The 19,409-nt window shown below is 41.9% G+C and overlaps 1 protein-coding gene across 2 annotated transcripts in view; it reads right to left on the bottom strand.

Annotated features, from left to right (window-relative positions):
* Positions 1-3,565: 3,565 nt before the first annotated feature.
* Positions 3,566-19,409, bottom strand: part of sdc3 (syndecan 3) — a 35,829-nt gene continuing 19,985 nt past the window's right edge. Inside the window, exons 2-6 of one of the 2 annotated variants that reach the window (XM_069516915.1) lie at positions 13,613-13,706; positions 10,443-11,257; positions 8,701-8,890; positions 8,185-8,238; positions 3,566-6,446 (exon numbers count right to left, since the gene is read on the bottom strand). In XM_069516915.1, coding sequence (XP_069373016.1) covers positions 6,280-6,446; positions 8,185-8,238; positions 8,701-8,890; positions 10,443-11,257; positions 13,613-13,706 — 1,320 coding nt within the window. In that variant the 3' untranslated portion in view covers positions 3,566-6,279. The remainder of the gene's footprint in view (positions 6,447-8,184; positions 8,239-8,700; positions 8,891-10,442; positions 11,258-13,612; positions 13,707-19,409) is intronic. The other variant, XM_020090748.2, reaches the window with a different exon arrangement.

The raw sequence follows: 19,409 nt of genomic DNA, 5'->3' as shown, positions 1-19,409 counted from the left end.
CAGAATTATCCGGTGAAGGGTCAACACGAGCAGCCAATCAGCGACCAGCACAGGCCAACCAGGAAGGAACGGAGAGAAAGGCACAAGTATACATTTATATACTTCAAATATACACATCTGTACTTATATACTTCAAATATACACATCTGTACTTAGATACTTTAGATATACACATCTGTACTTATATACTTTAGATAAACACATCTGTACTTATATACTTCAGATATACACATCTGTACTTATATACTTTAGATAAACACATACACAGCTGAACTTGTACACTTATGATGCACATATATACATTTATTCTTCAAATGTACACATATTTACTTATAATACACAAATGTACATATGCTATTCAAATATAAATGTACACATTTGCATATTCACATATACTAAAAAATAAACATATCTGTACTTACATTGCAAACATTTACATACATACAATTTACATATACAAATAAACTTAAAATAGACATATACAGAATTATAAATCAAACTTTTCTTTGTTGATTATTAATGTCAAACTATATATTTCATAGCTGAATGTACAATAACCTAAGCTTTGCCATGTATGCATTTTAATTATTTTAAATATTTCACCTTAATCATCCCTTATATGAATCCATATATATGAGTAAATATATGATCTACATTTAATAAGTAAATCTATATATAATATTCATATTCATAGTATGAAAACAATTTCCAACAATTTAAATGCGTAGTATGTTTCTTTTTTATGATTAACACTTTATGCTCAATTCAAAAATATGTGCAGGCTAAATTTAAAAATTATCATACTCCTATAAATCAAATACCATGAAAATATATCTCTAAAAAGATATGTTGTCAAATTTAGTTCTTAGATATATTATAACGTGTACTGGTACACTAATAGGGTATGTTATCATACTTATATCTCTTTAAATCTAGATGCAAGCTTATAAACACCAGAAACAAGAAGCAACCAGACAGACAGTTAAATATATTGATAGTTTAAAATCAGGTTCTCTGTCAGATTGTCTTTATTGCAGTTGTTCCTCCATCACCCACCAGATGGGGTACGAGCTGGACCCCAGACACCACCCCCTGTCTACAACCCAGGAGTAGTAAAGCTTTTATTCTCCAAACAGAAGAAAGCTGATGCATCATCCCCCCTCGCCGCCTGTGTAATGGCTAATTTCCGTATCAGCAGCTCACTACCCAAGGCCACGATGGCTTGTTGTCGTGACTGGATCCAGGGAAAGGCCGTCTGCAGACCCACTGGTGTTCCTCCACTCCCATTGACCTTGGCTTCATCTGGTTTGTTGCTAAGAATGTAAACTGAGGAGAATAATGCCCCTTCCTGTGTGCTCACAAACCCCAGAGGACAGTTTATCTAATTATTTCATAAGAACATTTTCATGTGACGACTTAAGAATTATAACATCTCTGGCTGTTTCTCCCTCGAGGTTTCACTGGGTTCAGTCTGTGTAAATGGGCTGTGAAGAGGCAGTAATCACACACACACACACACACACACACATACAGACACACACACAGCAGCTCTGTCAGATGTAGCATTGAGGTGCACAGGGTTGCATTTAATGTCAGTGGGTTAGAAATGGTATGTAGGCCATGCTAAAGCTGGTGTGTGATAACACCAGAGCGAGACTTCATGTCTGCATGTGAGCTCTTTTAAATGTGCAACACTAAAATACATTTCCAACACGAGCCGCCTGTTTTACCCACTTGTTCAAACACTCACTGCTCAGTGAGCGAACTGATGAACAAAATCTGGGGACTCAAGTTTGAAGTGAATCCAGCAGCAGGAGAGAAGTCACAGTGAAGACTAAGACATTATTATATATATTTTGACTAACCTCACCTTGTCATGCAAATAGTACTCCAGGTTTTGAGATATACAGTATGTCTCTGAGATTTCTCCTCGACACCAGAAAAAAAGACACTGATGGAATTTCATGTGTCAGAGCATTGAAAACTAAAGCTAAATAATTCAACAGTAGTCTGTTTTACCAGCAACAATGTCCTGGTTACTTTGGATAATCCAAAGACCATGATGGAACTGAAAGGTGTAATGTTCATCGTCTGTTTCTCTGGATTTAACATGTTTTATAATTATTGTGAGCAGAAATGCCAGACATCTCAAAACTGGATGTGGTCTGCATGGTTTCCTACCAATAGAGGCTATGGTGAGAAAATTATGTTTTAAGTGAACCAACGGTTTCAGTCAGTGAATTCATATTAATCCATGTTGAAATGAACTGCAGCTTTAATTAGGGGGTGGTGAGAGTGCTGTTAATGAAAGCAATAGTACTTACTCGAGGAGAATCAGGAGTAATTGTGTTGAAAGCTACAATTTAAAGCTCATAAGCAGCTCCTCTTAAGACTTTCACAAGTAGCAGGTGGTGATAAGTGAAAACAATAACAGGATACCGTGGCAATATTTTCATGTAATGCTTCCCCTCTCTGTTTTCGTAGTGCTGTTCAACATAACATTATATTTGGTATTTCTTCATAATGCAGCACTGTGGTGCAGCAGTTTCTTGGTTGCAATACAATGGCAACCTGCCAATAGGCCTCGGTCAGAATCAGCAGGGGTTGGACCCAGCTCCTCACACGACCCTAAAAGGACGCGTGGATTTATTCATTTTCTTACGAATGAAAAGACCTTTTTAAAATGTGCTTTATTGACATTAACTATGTGATTCCTGCCTTTTAAAAAAGTCCTTTCAATCATTCTTAATACCTGTTTATCCTTGAGCAGGGTCACAAAGGATGGAGTGCGTCTCCGCTGACATTAAGCAATAAACTGAATGTCAAAGAGAACCAGAGCATGACACGTAAAATCCTCACTAAGTCCAGATTCAAAAACAGGACCTTCATTCTACAGTACTTCATTAAATAGGGAAAATGAAATGATTGAATTTAGAGTTCACTCAAAGCGTTTGTGTGAGAAAAAAATGCACAATTATATAAAAGATCAAAGCTGGATTCCCGTGATCCCCAGAGGCTGTGAAATCCCCATGTTCACTGCATGGTAATTGGTTTTGGTATTTGATTAATGGTGTATTTGTTTTAGGGAAAATTCAAGTTAAGTACAATGTTGGTTAAAGTGGGTTCTGCTTTGTCATGTAATGTTTTAGTCCAGTTTTGCAGTGTGTCAAATGTATTCATTTGACTGTTCACTTTATATTGTGCTCACATTGCTGAATCAAATGGTGTTTATTCAAATTACACAAGCTGAATATTTTTACACATTATATTTTTGTAGGACAGGAGTAGCAGTTGTTTACTGGACAAATAATGATGCTAATACCTGTAGCACTAATGGAAACTTGGAGGTGACAGAGAACTGAAGCTGTAGGTGGCATCAATAGGGAGATAGGAGTACTTAAATGTTTTCCACTGCTGGTAGTAAATAAAGTGGAAACAGGGTGTGCATGTGATTGTTCTTCAATTTAGATTAATGATCAGTGCAACATGTGTTCATGAGACCAGACTGGACACAAACAACATCTCAATTTCTATTTTCTAATTAGGAAAGACAAGAGAGGACAGATTTACCCAATCAGGTTTTTTTATTTGGAACAGAGTGGCAGATTAGTGACAGGGCAGTGGCGTGGAGGATCCGCCTCCTCTCGCCCACTCAGCCAATGACAGAAACTCAGCCTTAAAAAAATGCAAATGTATAAAAACAGGAATGGGAACAGCAAACATAGAGTAGTGTAGCCTCCATTAGGCTTCACACACACACACACACTCGCACATACCTACACTCTCACACATACAAATCCACCCTCTCTCTCACCCACACACACACACACACACATCTTATTTGGCTACGCAGGCTTATATGGGTACAAACACACGTTTACATTTTGACAGTCACTTTAGAAAAGACAGTACGTGTTAAGATCATTCCTGCCTGTGAGAAAGTGGCGTGTTGCCTGTCCATCTGTCCCTGTTGCAGAGAGACAGACAGGCCGAGTCAGACAGACAGACAGTGAGAAGACACAGTCAGTGTGTGTGTGAAAGCCACTGTGAGGGACCAGCTGCCCCACATTCAGCAGTGAACAGACTAAACACACGCAGACACACACATCGACAGGCTAGTCAGTGTACACAAGAGTCTGCTGTGAAATACCGAGGTGAGACACTCACGCGCACACACACACATACAGGTGGTGGCTTTAGATGAGGTGCAGACACACGCACATATTCTCGCACTGGCGAGGGGGCAGGCAACGTACACACAGGAGTAGAAGAGGTGTGTTACCTGTCTGTGGAAGAGCGTGAGAACTGCTGGGGTAGGTAAACACACTCTCGACCACAGTACATTCCATCTTAAACTCAACCCTCTTTTTCTATCACACACACACGGACAAAAACATACACACACACAAGCATCCACGCACACCCAGACTAGTATAGTTTTGACTCCCATGCATTTTTGTTCTACAGTACTGAGTATAATAGAAGCTACTAGCCCAGTCACACTGGTGTGGTTATTGTTACAATCTCTTAGATAGAAGCACAGCCCTCCTCACAATCCCCTTCCCCGAACTGAATCCTAAACCCCATTACCCATGACCCGGTCCCCAGAATGGTGCTGCAGGTTTAAGTTGATACCACAAACACTGATTCAGTCTTCTTTTCTTCCAATCATAACCAATGCTTTAACTGTGATTTTGTTTTTGACTGAATTAGTGCATGTGTGAGCAACTTCCTGCACGGATTTCCACTTCCTGATTTCGTTAAAGCCCCTCATGCTTCCCAGTGGCCCCTCCCATCCCCAAACAGAGAGCCAATGGTGGAAGAAAAAACAAAGTGAGGCATGCAAAAGGTGTGTGGGTCGGGGGGGTTAACGTGATGGCGGACAACGTGATGACTGAAACGATAGTTGTGCTTTTATACAAACAGACCAAACTCTAAACCAACCGCAGCAACTGATTGACAACTAATCAATAACATATTGAAACCACCCGATCGCGCTCGTATCAAAAGTGATGACTATCACAATGGCGATGATGATGATGATGATGGGGTTGATATGTGTTTGAATGATGATGATCTACAGTATATTTAAAGTCTGTGTGGTGTGTTAATGTGTCTGTGTATGCCTGTGTGTGTTTGTGTGGTTGACGAGAGCACAGCTCATCTAGAGTGATGACGAATGTGATGAATAAAAACTCTTCATGATCATGCAGATGGTTAGTGATGTCAGAAAGGATACAATATTTACATATAAACTTTTTTTAAACTGCTAAATACACATCCTCCTGTTGAAGTTTTATTATTATCATAATTATTATTATTACGGTATTATTATTGTTCACCATCAGCCCAAAACATTGATATATTATTGATTATTATTACTTTCCATAACTATTCTTTGTACAGCTTAGAGGAGCAGACGGCCGTGGAGCGAGCCTCAACGCGACCAGCCGGTGTTTCCACAGTTGCTCCTCGACGCTGTGGAACACGCCAAGGGTTGAGCGTTGTTTTCTGGTTGGCTGAGCACAGAGAGAGAGGTCAGAGCCACCTTCGAGCAGATACAAGTGTGGTGTGTGTGTGTGTGTGTGTACATGTGCGTGTGTTTATGTGGCTGTATGTATGTAAGTGTTTGAGCACCAAAGGGATGGAAGGCACAAAAGAGACCTTTCCTCTCACCTTTGACCCTTGGCTCTGTGTGGCCAACCAGACGCCCTACGTGTTATTTGTGAGGGGGTGAGGGGCAGAGTCGAGCCCATCACGCTGTTTTTTTTTCTCTTTTGTGTCTCCCTCAGCTCGTTCCGCCCCTCTCCTCTCCTCTTTCCTTTAAGCCTTTCATTTGCTCCATAAAAACAGAAGAGGGGGACTTTTGTGTGTTGGAAAACACAGGTTAAGCGCTTGTGTTTTGCTCTGTTTAGTTTTTTTTTTAGAAAATAATCATATCATTACATACAGAACAAGAGAATCTGTAGAATATTAATAACAACATTTACTTTAAAAACATCTCGTGTGTATGTGGGATTTTTTTTTCAGAATATATTTGGATTTTTTTGTCCTCTTTTTCATTTTCATTGAAAAGAAAGTTCCAAGTCCGCAGAGAGAAAGGCGCTCTCAAGTGTTTTGGAGACGAGAGGAGAGAGGGATGAGGAGAGGCGAGCAGATGAGGTTGGAGCAACAAAGAAGAGGAGGAGGAGGACGAGGGGGCACTGAGAGTATCTCTCTTCTCTCTCTCTCCATCTTTCTCTCTCCCTCGGTGTGCGGTGTCTCTCTGGCGTACGAGTGTTATGCGTAAAACTCCTCCTGCTTGTCTGGTTTCTGGTAGGTGACCGTGGCCTGTTTAGGTTCCTCCAGCGTGTAGCTGCCCTCGTCCTTCTTCTTCATCCGGTACACCAGCAGCATCACCAGGAAGGCCGCGAACAAGGCGCCGACCACACCTCCCACTATCACGGCTAGAGAAATGCAGAAGGACATGGTGGAAATCAGAATACCTTTCCAGATTATTACAGTGTAGATGCTACAAATGCAGAAATACACATAAACAAACACAAAAATGCCATTAGCGCCACGGTTACATCCTGCAGCGGACTACATCACTACTAGAAAACACTCTAGTCTGAAAGCAGAGCAAAGCTACCACAGCATCACTATCACCTAGCTGCTAAGTGAGGACTGATGAGCCTGAATGGGCCAACATACGTTCTGCGTTGCCAACAGCTTTGTGCTAAATTGCAGCCCTGCAGTGCGACATCGTAGTTTTGCCCGATGGGGCTGGTGTAACCTATCCAGGCGCTGCATCTTTCCACCTTTCACTGCACGTAGCACTAATGAACTCTTGCTGTGTGCGATGGATGAATGTGACGCAATCAAATGGATTAAGAAAAAAAACTTTCCTCAGTAAAAGAACTGGTGTTGATGCCATAACAGTGAACAAAGTGTTTGTTGTTTTTCCTAAATGCAAGAGGAACACTTTGTTTCCATTCATTGTGTGGGAGGTGTTTACTGTGTGTGTACCATTAAGGCCAGTATCAGACTTTACAAGCTGGGCCATTTAAAACAATATAACTTTCCACCATGTCACCGTCAGAGAACTGCAAAAGAACTGGACATCTCTGAAACACCTTTTCTTGTAGTTGAACATTTTGTACTTTTTGTCTTAAACTGTGCCGGAATATGTTAATTTCCCATATTTGTTTTTAATGTGGAAAACAAAGTATTTTAGATAAGGAAAATAATTGCACAATTTCTTTTTATTTAAAAAAGAATTCTTATTAAAACCTGCTCAATACATGCCTCTGCAAATCTGTAAATCACTTTGGTCCATACTTACATATCTTGACAGCTATTTGAAATTTTATATACATATTAATATTGTATGATATATATATATATATATAAAATTGTATTTGAGGATATTAGTTTTGTACTTTCATTGTGCTTGCGCAATGATAATAAAGTTCTTGAATCTTGAATGCTCTGAGCTGGCCCCAATGTAGCTGATACTGCTGATTTCCATCCAGTGAATTTTCTAATTTGTGCACTTCTCTGTGGTTTATACAATTCTCATCAGCCTCAGCTTTACTTTGTGTTCAGTGCTAATTAGCATTTTTTACTATCATCCTAAACCAACATGGTGAACATGGTAGACACTACACCTGCTAAACATCCTCATGTTAGTTTTGGCAGAGTGAGAAAGCTGCCATGCTTCATATGCTAACATTAGTATTTAGCTCAGAGCACCCATGAGCCTCAGTGCAGAGCTTCGCCTGCAGACGCTTTGTCTTTTTAAAATATTGATGCAGCTGCTACAACACTCTGAACCACTGTATAGATTATGAAGGAGGAATAGAGGTGGTGGATTTTGATCAAAATCAATATGAAGGAAACAAATAAAATTGAATTATCATACGATTCGAGAAAATTGCCTGAGGCAAAAATACGCTTCATTTTTCAAGACTTAAAAGAAATTGCATTATTCCTGTTTTGCCTTAATGGCTCCCATCTCATCGTTTTGGGGTAAAATTCTGAAAGCCTCCTGAATCAGTGTGAAAAATCAAAGACGTGTTTCTGCTAAATGAAGCGCCTGAATACACCATTGTATATGTGAATGTATGAGCCTGACGTGTTGCTGTAATTTGGTTCTATAACACAAACAGTCTAGTCTAAAGTCTGTTGCCTCCTGCTCTTTACCGATGACCAGGAAATCAGCGAAAACCACCGCCAGCAGTCCACCAATCAGAACAGCTGAAGGAGAGACAGAGAGCCAGTCAGGTCGGGCGAGTTGGCTGCTCCCTCGCTTTTAACAACAGCTCTTTGGAATCAGGAGGGGGGGGGCACTTCAAAAGAAATTGGATTTACCCAAAGAGAAAATGATGAGAAAAAGACAGGAGGAGAAAGGAGGGGTCGGATAACCCAAGAGGATTGCTTGTTCTCAATGGGTCAAACTGGGCTAAGTAGCACATGATGAATCCACACTACGTGGAGGCAAAGTAACACCAGTTTGTATATGCAGCTCCCAAAAAAGGAAAAGGAAAGAGCACAAGATGCAACGGGAAATTGAATCTGTCCGTCTACAGGGTGATTATTATTTGAGGCAGAATGACAGAAGACACAGGGTCAGACAGACAAATCCTCAGACAAGAGGAAACATACAAAATAGTAACAAAACGGAAACATTATTTTGATTTTACTGGAAGATATTCTTACCTATCAAGACCTCTTTTCGCTCCAAGATGTTTTTCTGTGGCAGCTGCGCAGCAGAGCTTCCTCCATCCACTGTGTTGCCAATCAGATCAGGATCTACAGGCAGTATCCCTCGACCAAGTTCGTTCCGACGATCATCGCGAATCTCGAAATCTCCACTTGGCCCTGCAGCACCCACCTCATTGTTATTCTCCTGAGACAGAGAGAGAGTGAGAGAGAGAGAGGAAAGTGAGACTAACATTGTTTCATGGAGCTGTTGGACTGAAACTTGTCCAACTGAAACACAGAGCTTTCCATGGCACATGTTCCAATTTGAAACAATGAGCCTCTGTATATTCTGAGTGGTGGAAAGCTGTATGTCGTCCAGCACATATACGCATTTCATAAAATCTGGGAGCTTAATTACAAAGTGGAAAACCAGACCAGTCTAAAAGCATCATGCTTTAATACAGGGACACTGCAAATAAACACATGCACACAAATCATATACATGACTCTGGTCTGTAAATAATTTAACTGTCAGTGGTAAAGACGTCATACGAACTCAGCCTGGGAATCAGACCTCTATTGGAACCAAGTGAAACAAACCTACTACTGTGCAATTTTATTCCTCTTATAGCCCCTGATTAAAATCATCATCCTGTCAAAAGTAGTTTTACTCAGGAAAAGTTCTTGTGTTTAGACAAACCTGACACTGCTGATTTTCTATATTTTCCTTATTGTCAATAAATCCCATCAAAACGCAGAATAAACTGTTCCCACTGAGAAGTTCTGCCTGTGCAGCCAAAGCCTGATATATATTTATGTATCTCATTGTTCTGAGCCAAACTACTCATTGTCCAAAAGATATTTAAAACACATAAATGAGTCACACAATTGCAGCCGTTGAAATGTTCCTTCATTTGGATGTATATTAATCCACTAATACACCATTAACTCCTGCTTTTAGGAAACATTTTCTGAATATAACAGGACGCAGCAGTTTCTGGAAATCACTTTACTCAAGTACCATTTTTGATTATAGTTAAAGATGAAGATGATTCTGTAGTGGAAGTATCAAGTTGACAAATTGAAAAGAGCTGAACAGCCTACACTGGTGTCATATCAAATAGTAATCGTCCACCAGAAAGTCTTTGCTGTCCAGTGGAACATTTTTAGGAGTTGTATTGTCTCTTTAGACATATTTACACTGGTAAAAAGAAAGATTTCCAGATCGAGATAATTTAAATGTGGTTTCATAAAGGGGACTGTTGGGCCTTGGTAGAGGTGTGCGCACTACACTTTTACATTTACATCCCTAAGAACCAGTCATGAGTGTTTGATCCAGATAAGAACAACTATAAACTGGGAAAATACAGTTAATGACGTAATGACTTTTCAGGTAGACAATTATTTTTTGGCAAAACATACCAGCTCTCACCAAAGTTTACAGTGCCTCCAAAACACACATTTTAACATGTCTGTTTGTGAATTGAGGTACTGGATGTTAGTCGGTGAGATTTAGACTTTGGACAGAACCAGTTTCAACTCCACTTTAGCTTCATACTGAAGTGACAGAGCTCAGAGTGGTTTTTTATCAACTCATGTTGACTCTTTAAATGAGAAAAGATTTTTGATGACACATGTTTGTATTTGTTAATAAGGAGCTTTCTTTTGGAACCAGAATTGTACTTGTAATATTGCATTAACATGTAAAACAGTATCTAATCCATTGTCAGAGGCATGTTGTGATATGAGACTCCTACCTGTGTGGTTGTGGGCTGCTGTGGAGGTGTCTCTCTCTCCGTCGGCGTCCCCTGAGTGGCTGTTGTCATGGGAACCCTGGGCCTGAAGGGGACCCTGGTTCTGACGGTGGTGGTGGTGGTAGGCGAAGCTGTTGTGGCCTCGGGTGTGGTCTCTGCTGTGGTGGATCTGTCTTCTGTGGTGGTTTCCATGTCGAAGCCGGGGTACATCGAGGAAGGCTCCGGGGACAGGTAGACGTCCTCTTCTTCTTCTGTGGTGCTCAGGTCATCAGAACCAGCCGAGGGTGCTGCACTTTCTGAGGGGCTGGTTGCGGGGTTGGTGGTCACCACAGGGATGGCAGCAGGTGACTTTGGGGCAGCGGTGGTCTGGGCGGCAGCAGCGGCCCTGATTCGCTCCAGCTCTCTCTCCCTCTCCAGCTCTCTCTCTCTCTGCCTCTCTCTCTCCTTCTCTCGTTCTCTCTCACGTTCTCTCTCCCTCTCCTTCTCTCTCTCCCTCTCTCTCTCCATCTCCCTGACCCGTTCCCTCTCTCTCTCCCTCTCTCTCTCCCTCTCCAGCTGCTTGGCCTTCTCCAATTCCTTCTGCCTCTCTCTCTCCAGCTCCTTCTCCTTCTCCAGCTCTCGCTCCCAGAATGCACCACTCTCTCCATCTGCCTCGGTGGGCGTCGGGGTGGCGGTGGGCTCCTCTGGGCTTGGGCTGGGCTCGGCCGCAGGTGAGGCGGAGGGGGCGGGGCTAGTGGCCTGGGTGGTCGAGAGGATGAGGGGCTCTTCTGTGGTGAAGGACACGCCCACTGAGGTCGGCCTCACACTGACCTCAGGAACTGGAGAGGAGCAGAGCAGAGAATGTGGTGAATTTAAACATGATCTAATCCATCAGCCACAAGTGAATTTATGTACAAATCTCACTCACACATCTCGGGATGCAGTGTGGAACACAACCCACCTGCCCACACTCTCACAGATAACAGTAAAACTGTGGCTGCCTCACAAACTCAAGTTTACTCTCGATTAGCAGCGAATTGATATTTCAGACATTTCAAATTCATGATCATTTTGCATCATCGTTAACAGGTGTTGTTTCACTCGATTGTTAATTTTCGCTGCACTGAAACAACCCTTATGCGGACTCTTGAGGACATGATCTAATGGATGCATTCGAGTGTATAAAGCATACAGACCTACATTTTTCTAAATTAGAGTTCATAAAGGCGTAATATAAATTATATGTCCAACATCCATCCACATTTCCTGATTCAGTGAGGCGCACATCATTCCTTGATCACTGTTCCACGCATCATTGAATATATTTTAAAAATTGTTCCTTGTTCAAGCACATTGTGTACTGAGAAAAACAAATTGAAATTGCCATATTTAAAGTTAGTATTGTAAGTTGGCCTCATCTGAAATCTGATGGGCCCCTGAGTGTATATAACCCACCACAAAGTAAACAGGAAGTTTGTTTTAGTTAAATCATCTCCAATCATCTTGGAGGTCAACTATCCCTCAGTGATGGTCCAAGATGGTGACATTTGATAGCTATGATGTAAGCCTGTTGGGACTATGCAGGCGTAAAGTCAATGGCACAATGCAGCAATGAGGGATTGGTTTTTTATAAAGCTGTCACAGAAATAAAATCTAAACTGCTATATGGAAGCATTATCTGACTTTTTCTCCCCTAACGCTGCATCCTACATTTCCCCCTGCCTGATTAATGCCCATGTCTTTCAAATTATACATCTCCAGTCTTTAATGTTCAGGCTTTCTGTTTTACATTTCAGTTTACTCAGCCCAAACTCAAATAACCTTGTCTCATACTGACTTTAGTTTGTAGAACTGGGTGGACTGCTCTTTTAACTTTATCTGCGAAGATACATTTTAAATGTCATTAAACCTAGAGACACATACACAGCTGGGTTTGTTTTGTCAAGTAACTTCTAATTCATAAAGTCGTGATTTTGTCGATGAATCATCGCAACAATCAGAGCTGCAATCAAATCGCTACTTTTTCTCCATTTAGCCACAAGAAAACAGAAACAGAATAACGATGGTGAACTGTGGGTTTGATTGTATTCAACAGGGAGAGCAGGAGATTAAATCAATGTTTCTGTTGCTTTGGTATGGAAGGAGAGAAAAGTGCATATTAAAAATTAGTCAGCAATGTGCAAGAAAGGAGAAGAGAAGAAAAGGAGATGGTGAATGCCGAGTGATTCATTTTCTTCTTAAACCTCATAATAGTGTTATAACACCTTTCATTTTGTTATAGCTGTGGAGCTCCCCGAGTTGAAAGAGAAACAAATTGAATTTACAGACACAATGGCATGAAAGCTGACAGAGGTGCTGGAGAGGATATGGAAATATGGCCTGGAACAATGTAACGACTGTTAAACACATCAGACAGTCGCAAAATGCCCCGTTCAGGAGCTGTGGCGGCACAAAACGCACAAACCGTGTGTTGAAAATGAATCTTTTCTTCGGAATCCGACGGCTCTGTATCACAGTTTGAGATGAAGCAATTTACTGGGCGGCTGTCTCAACCACAGGGGGTGCCTCTGCTGCACTCTCCTGCTCTGAATTGTAATTTATTTTGAGCGTGCCCGCTACTATAGCGCAGTGCGTGAACCGAGGGCAGCCCTCAATGAGTCATGCTTAATAAGGAGAGCCGTGCTCAAGCTTCAGGAGCCAGATCACAAAATCAGCCTGAATTACACCAACGTGATTTTCGTTAAGCAGGTAATTCCAACGCACGCAGACAGCCAGCTCACTCAAACGCAGACAGGTGCACCCAACTGACTGCTGGTATATGCGTGTGATCGTCTAATCTGTGTGGACTGTAATCTGATTAGAGCAAACGAGATCTGGGAGAATCAGGCCAGGGTTACTTCTTGTTTGCAAGAGTGTGTCTGTGTTTAAAGGTGTTTTTTATTAATCTGCATCAAAACCTGCCTGTCTGCATTGTGTGACTGTGCATGTGAAGTCTGGTGAATGAGAGCAACCATAAATGGAGGGAAGGGGGGTGGAAGGAGGCAGCAGGGTCCTCAGGGTCAGCAGATTGAAACCCAGCAGCTGTCGAGTTTGAAAGAAGCAGGGCGTGAATGTGTAACTAACCACACACACACACACACACACACACACACACACACACAGAGAAACATACACAAACACACACACACACTTACAGCCAGAGCCTGAGCCCGAGTAGAGGTCCTCATCATCGTAGAACTCGTCTCTCGTCGAGCCTTCGTCATCGATGGATGGCGACCACGTCTGTCCCTGTTGGAGACACAGAGTAGAGGGGGTGGGGGGGTGCAGAGATTAGAATTATTCATCACGAATGACTGAGCTGTTTGTCATTCACATCTGAAAGACGAACCACTTTGGCAGATTACATGCAGGCACACACGCGGTATGGTGGGGGACAGGCTAACATCTGTCTGTCTGACGCTCTATGGAGGAGCATAGTTAATGAGTTGATCCAAAGCTGGGATTTTGGCAGAGGAACATCGTTTAAGGAGAGAGGGGTTTCATTTAGTTGTGTCAATCGCAGCTGATGCTCGGAATGTAAAGATACACAGCCCAGAAAAGCAGTTAACTTCTGAACTCGAGCTTCAGCGAGTCTTTTAATTAATGATCAATAGGTTAATCTTTATTTCAGTAGAATGTTACAAAAAATATAAATTTTACAATCCCAATGCATAAATGATTTTGTGTATAAAATGAAACTTGGAAAAGCAGCAAATCCTCTCATGTGAGAGGCTGAAACACGAAACTCTTATCTCGCATGTTTCCTCAATCAGTTGTCAAATGATCGATCAGCTCATCAATCGATCAACTTATTGTTTCAGCGTCAGGTTCAGGAAAATATCAGTCTTTTAAAAGTGCAATATGAAATCCACAACGTTTTGGATGATGTAAGTATGCAAGTCAACTAAATATATAACAGAAGTCTAGTTGTTTTTAAGTGTTTTGATGAAGAATTGTTACATATTATAGCTTTGAATGAATTACATCTGCACTTTGAGGATTCAACCTATTTATCTCTGAGAGGGGAGAACGTGATCTCAGCTGGCGACCTCTGTCAGGGTCAGGTAAAGAGAGATTAGTTGTGGATCGTTTGAGGTTTGAACCTCTGAAGTGAACGACCTCGAGCCTCCGGTCACTTTGAGGCTGATCCCTCCTCTCTCTCCCTTTCTCTCTTTCTCAGCATTCATCTCTCTTTCTCTTGACCTCAATCCCACATCCCTGCCATGTTTAAACACACACTTTAGCACTCAGAGGCCTTTTTCCCATCACATGAGGTCAACTAATAGTTTAGATCCATGCACTTAGGAGACACCACCCATACTGCAGTACAATGATAATCAAACCACGATGCACAGCACTGTTCTTTTTCGAGATGTGCAGATAGTCTATATATGCAGCCACATTAACAAATACTATACACTGTACATTTATTGTGAAAATATCATTAATTTCTACTGATATGTTTAACTGCTACTTTCTGCCACTGTAGTTTTAAATATAAACTATTCATTTTACTTCATTTATACAAGATCAACATTGACAGTTCAATCTTAATGACTGACCGGTGAGTTTTAATATTTGTCGGCAAGTGAAAAATCAGGCTAAACATTATGTGAAGTGAAATAGGTGTTGGACGTCATTCTGCATCACCGGTTATTTCATTTTCACACTTTAAAGCTCCATTTTTATTTATTTTTAACCACTTCCTGACCATGAACTGGCTGTTCTGCAGCAGCTAAATGCTTCATTCCTTACAAACTAACCATCAGCTGCCGGTGTGGTCAGGTAATGGATAGAGGATTTATGTCAGCTGCCTGCCGGGGAAAGTAAAAGTTGCCAGAAATGTGAAAAAACAACGCTAAAAGCTGAAAGTTGCTTAAACAGTCTGCAGAGCAGAGGGGTATATACTGCAGAGTCAGGCGATAATGTTCTGTGGTATCATCACTACGAGGAACAACATTTACATACAGGTTGTTTGTAAAATATGTACTTACTTAATGCTTGTAATGAAAATTTATAATGTGGTATTGCAACATTTACTTATGTAAAGGAGCTGAATACTTGTTTCTAAGCTGAATTTTGAACCTAGATTGAGAAGTGCACTGTTTCACTGCATAAAACAAAGGGCTGGGTGTAGCTCCAGGTATTGGAAAACAGTCAGTCCACTGCTGCAAATGTGACCAAAGCAAACTTATCACCTCAGCAATCTTAAGCCCATCCTGAGGCCCAGCAGAGCTGTGTATTTACTAGCCTGTGTGATGCTCATTGGATGTATATGCACACACACACACACACACAGAAGCTGAGGCTCCTCCCCGGCTCCAGACAGAGGAAACCTGATGCCTTTAAAAGCCAATAAAAGCATAATGGAATCTAGAAACCTGAGCATTTCAGTCCATCACATCGCAGCATGAGTCGGAGCTGAAACGCTATATGTACCTCCTGAAAATGAAATTGACTTGAAGTTGTTTGGAGCCTCGACACATACCGAGGATATGAGCTTCACAAAGTAGAGCCTGAGAGTGAGTGTGCTTCACGCATCCAGGCTAAAAGTGTGTGTGTTTGTGTGTGTGTGTGTGTATGGGGGCAAAGTACTGAAAAGATGTGTCAGTGTGAGCATGGCTGCCAGTGTGTGTGTGTGTCTGTGTGCGTTTGTGTGTGTTGTATTCCAAGGATCAGTTTTACAATGAAGGCCGTTGCTATGGGCAACATTTGCCTTTCACAGAAATTCCCATCTCCCAGTAAGAAGTTACCAGACCTCCCCCCACACACACACACACACACACACACACACACACACACACTATAAGTGCTCAAACTATATAAGCAGAGGTGTTATGTAATGTCAAATAAACAACCTAAAATTCAACATCAAAACAGTCTGCTCCTTCGTCTGCCCACCCCCCGCTCCATCTCTCTGTCCCTCCCTCTCCGCCTCCCCTCTCCTCGTCTCCCCCTCTCTGATCCACAAACTCCGTGCCAGTGTATCCCCCATCCTCGCCCCATTTCCCTTTCATCTTAAACTCCATTCCTTATCTCGAGGCTAGCCCCCTAAATTCAGCGTGACTCCGAAAAACACACACTTAAATAAACACACATCCGACCCCCGAGGCGGCTCCAGAGTCCACCCCAGGGCCCACCTCCTGCTTTTTTCTTTTTACAAGTTCCCTACACAAAAACACATACACAAACCAACAACAACCTCCAGGACACACTATTTCCAGTTTTGGAAGTGCTGTGGTTTTCGTTTTTCAGTGTGCATCACGTGTTGGGTCTCGACATGTTTTATTTATGAGACAATATTATACGTGTTAAATCACTGTATGTCGGGCAGCAGTGCGTCACTGTATGTAATTACAGTGTGTATATGTCTGAATGGGTATAATCACAGGTTTTGTTTGTGGTGTGCGTGTACATGGGCGCACAAATACCCCTCAGACGTATTTGTGTGGGTTTTATGTGATTCTGAAGGGAGTTGAACAGGGCCAGCTCTGCATTTTGCCTGTTTTTCAGGAGCTATAAACAGCTATACTTTCAGCCTGTGCCACATTGCTAACTAACCACAATGAGACGCAACAAGCTCTCTTCTTCTGCACACATAACCTGGGGCCAAAATCATCTGTATGTTGCCCTAAATTTCCCTCCACCGCTGCATTTTTGTTCCCAGTCGTTATAAAGGGAAACTGTAAGATGACAGCTGTATACGCCGCTGGTTCTGCGCGGTGAATGCGATCTTGGTTTTTGGCAATGTATGAAGCAGTGCCATTGTGAGACGTGCGGTGCCAGTTGGACTCATTTTAAAACAATCTGGGAGCTTGGAGTATGTAATTATGTATACTTGTGTAAAAAGAGAAGGGGAAAACTAAATTGAAGGACGGAGCAGAAAAAGAATCAGCATTTGTTAAGGTAATGTCATGTTCTGACAAAGCGAATACAGGCGTGTCCTCCGAGCGGTGACTCAGGTGGAAACCTGATCTGAAGCTGACAACAGGCTTTGAAGTATACATTTATTCCTGTGCACTATAGCTGCTCTGTGTGTGTGTGTGTGTGTGTGTGTGTGTGTGTGTGTGAGCTTGTTTTCCAGGTTTAAAGCTGTGATTTTATACCTGAGCTCACAATGCGGCAGCTTCACAAATATTAATATTCCACAGGAGATGATTTGTTCCAGATTTTAATTTAGGATCAGACTCGGAAGAAAATGCAAGATTATGGGGCTGAGTGTGTGTGATATGAACGCGGCAACACTGCAGCAACCTGACAATGAGACACAGTGTGTGTGTGTGTGTGTGATGGTTATATGACAATTTGCGGTGTGTGTTAGTGTTTTGTCTGTAGCAACAATGGGTGTATATAATTATACAATAGGAAGTAAAGGTAGTTATACTGATTGCAGTCCAGTTCAGTACAGTTCAGAGATCCCCCTCAGGCTACAGCTGGGCAGATACAGAGCTTCATTATGATTGTCTTCAAATGCATTCCTCAGTAACCCAAGAGGCTGCGGTTGCTGCTGCACAATGCCTGGCACACACACACACGGACACACACATTTTAAGCTATAGCTGCAATGCTGCTCTGCTTGGGAGAAATAATTATTGTGGGTTTTTTAATATGTGAGATGTTATCGGAGCCAATGTCCTCGATTGCTGCAGCAGCTCGGAGCACCGAAGCTGTGAAGAATCATTTGAATACTCCCTCTGCTCCCTGGCACCATCTGTGAGTCCCACTCCTCTATCTGTCCCTCCATTTACTGCACGTTGAAGGAGGGACAAGAGGTACAATGGAGGATGCTGTGGTCCTGATCGCTGACTCCCTAGACTTAAATCACAACGTTATCCATTACAGTCTCAACCTCAGCACGCCTCAGTCTCTCCTGTGAACCAAATCATCTCAGTATGTATCCAGATTATACCACCAGTGATTTATAATCCTTAATAATTAAACAGTGTCCACTTGCGTCACAGGCTTTTTTTTCCTATTCCATTAAACGTCTTGTGATCGTTCAGCTTCATCTTGTGACCCACACATGTTTAGAAATCCCTGTATGATAAAACAGTTGTAATTGAGCAGCCTCGTGGTACCGTCCAATGTTAAATGATGTCACACTTGATATTTATTGAATCTGTATACAACAAAGCTGAGCTCTGTTTCCATATTCGCCAGACTTCCTTCAGCAATTTACCTCCCTGACCTCCTTGTGTATAGACGTACTGTTTATCTGCTTCTCCAGAGGGGGCTGTATGTGAGAACGCAAATGTCCCAGTCACTTGCTCCAGACATGTTCCGATGTGTCTGAGTGAGTGCATGTGAGAATATTGCGTAAATGTCTCAGACCAAGTGGGCCTGCTGATAACGTTTCTAACACGCAACGCACAAGAACAACTGGAAGAATCCAAATACCTCATGATGAAAAAGAGCGGCCATGAACATGGAGATATCAATTTGGAGAGAAAACAAGATCAGAGATAAGTCATAACGGCCGACGCCGTTGTGCTGTAAACAAAAATGTATACATCATATGTTTTTCCTCCTGCATGCTCCTGAATGATCGGAACATTTTTTCTGTTGTTGCGAACTTGTCTGACCTGGAAAATCTCCTGCTGCTCTCTTCGTTTGTGAAAGGCAAACTGTGGGAAATTTTCATGTCTGAAAACCGCTTAGGTAAACTGTGAAGGTATCTTTCATCGTGACCATACTTATTAACTATGTGCATTTTTAGCCACTAATAGACAGTCTGTGTCAAGCTAATTTATATTTGTCCCAAAGCATGACACGAGTGGAGCCACACCACCGAACTAAATGTCCAACATTGTTGCAGGGAACGTCCTGTCTGAGCTAAAATGCTGGATGTCAAACCTGTCAAACATGTAATGAGAGCTGTGGCCAAAAAAACTATAATCATCTGTCAGAAGTTGAGAGATCAGGCCTGAGATGAGGTAAAGTGATCTTCATGGG

This window comes from Paralichthys olivaceus, chromosome 20, assembly GCF_024713975.1.
Source record: "Paralichthys olivaceus isolate ysfri-2021 chromosome 20, ASM2471397v2, whole genome shotgun sequence".
Lineage (NCBI taxonomy): Eukaryota > Metazoa > Chordata > Actinopteri > Pleuronectiformes > Paralichthyidae > Paralichthys > Paralichthys olivaceus.
This window is presented reverse-complemented; position numbering and strand designations above follow the sequence as displayed.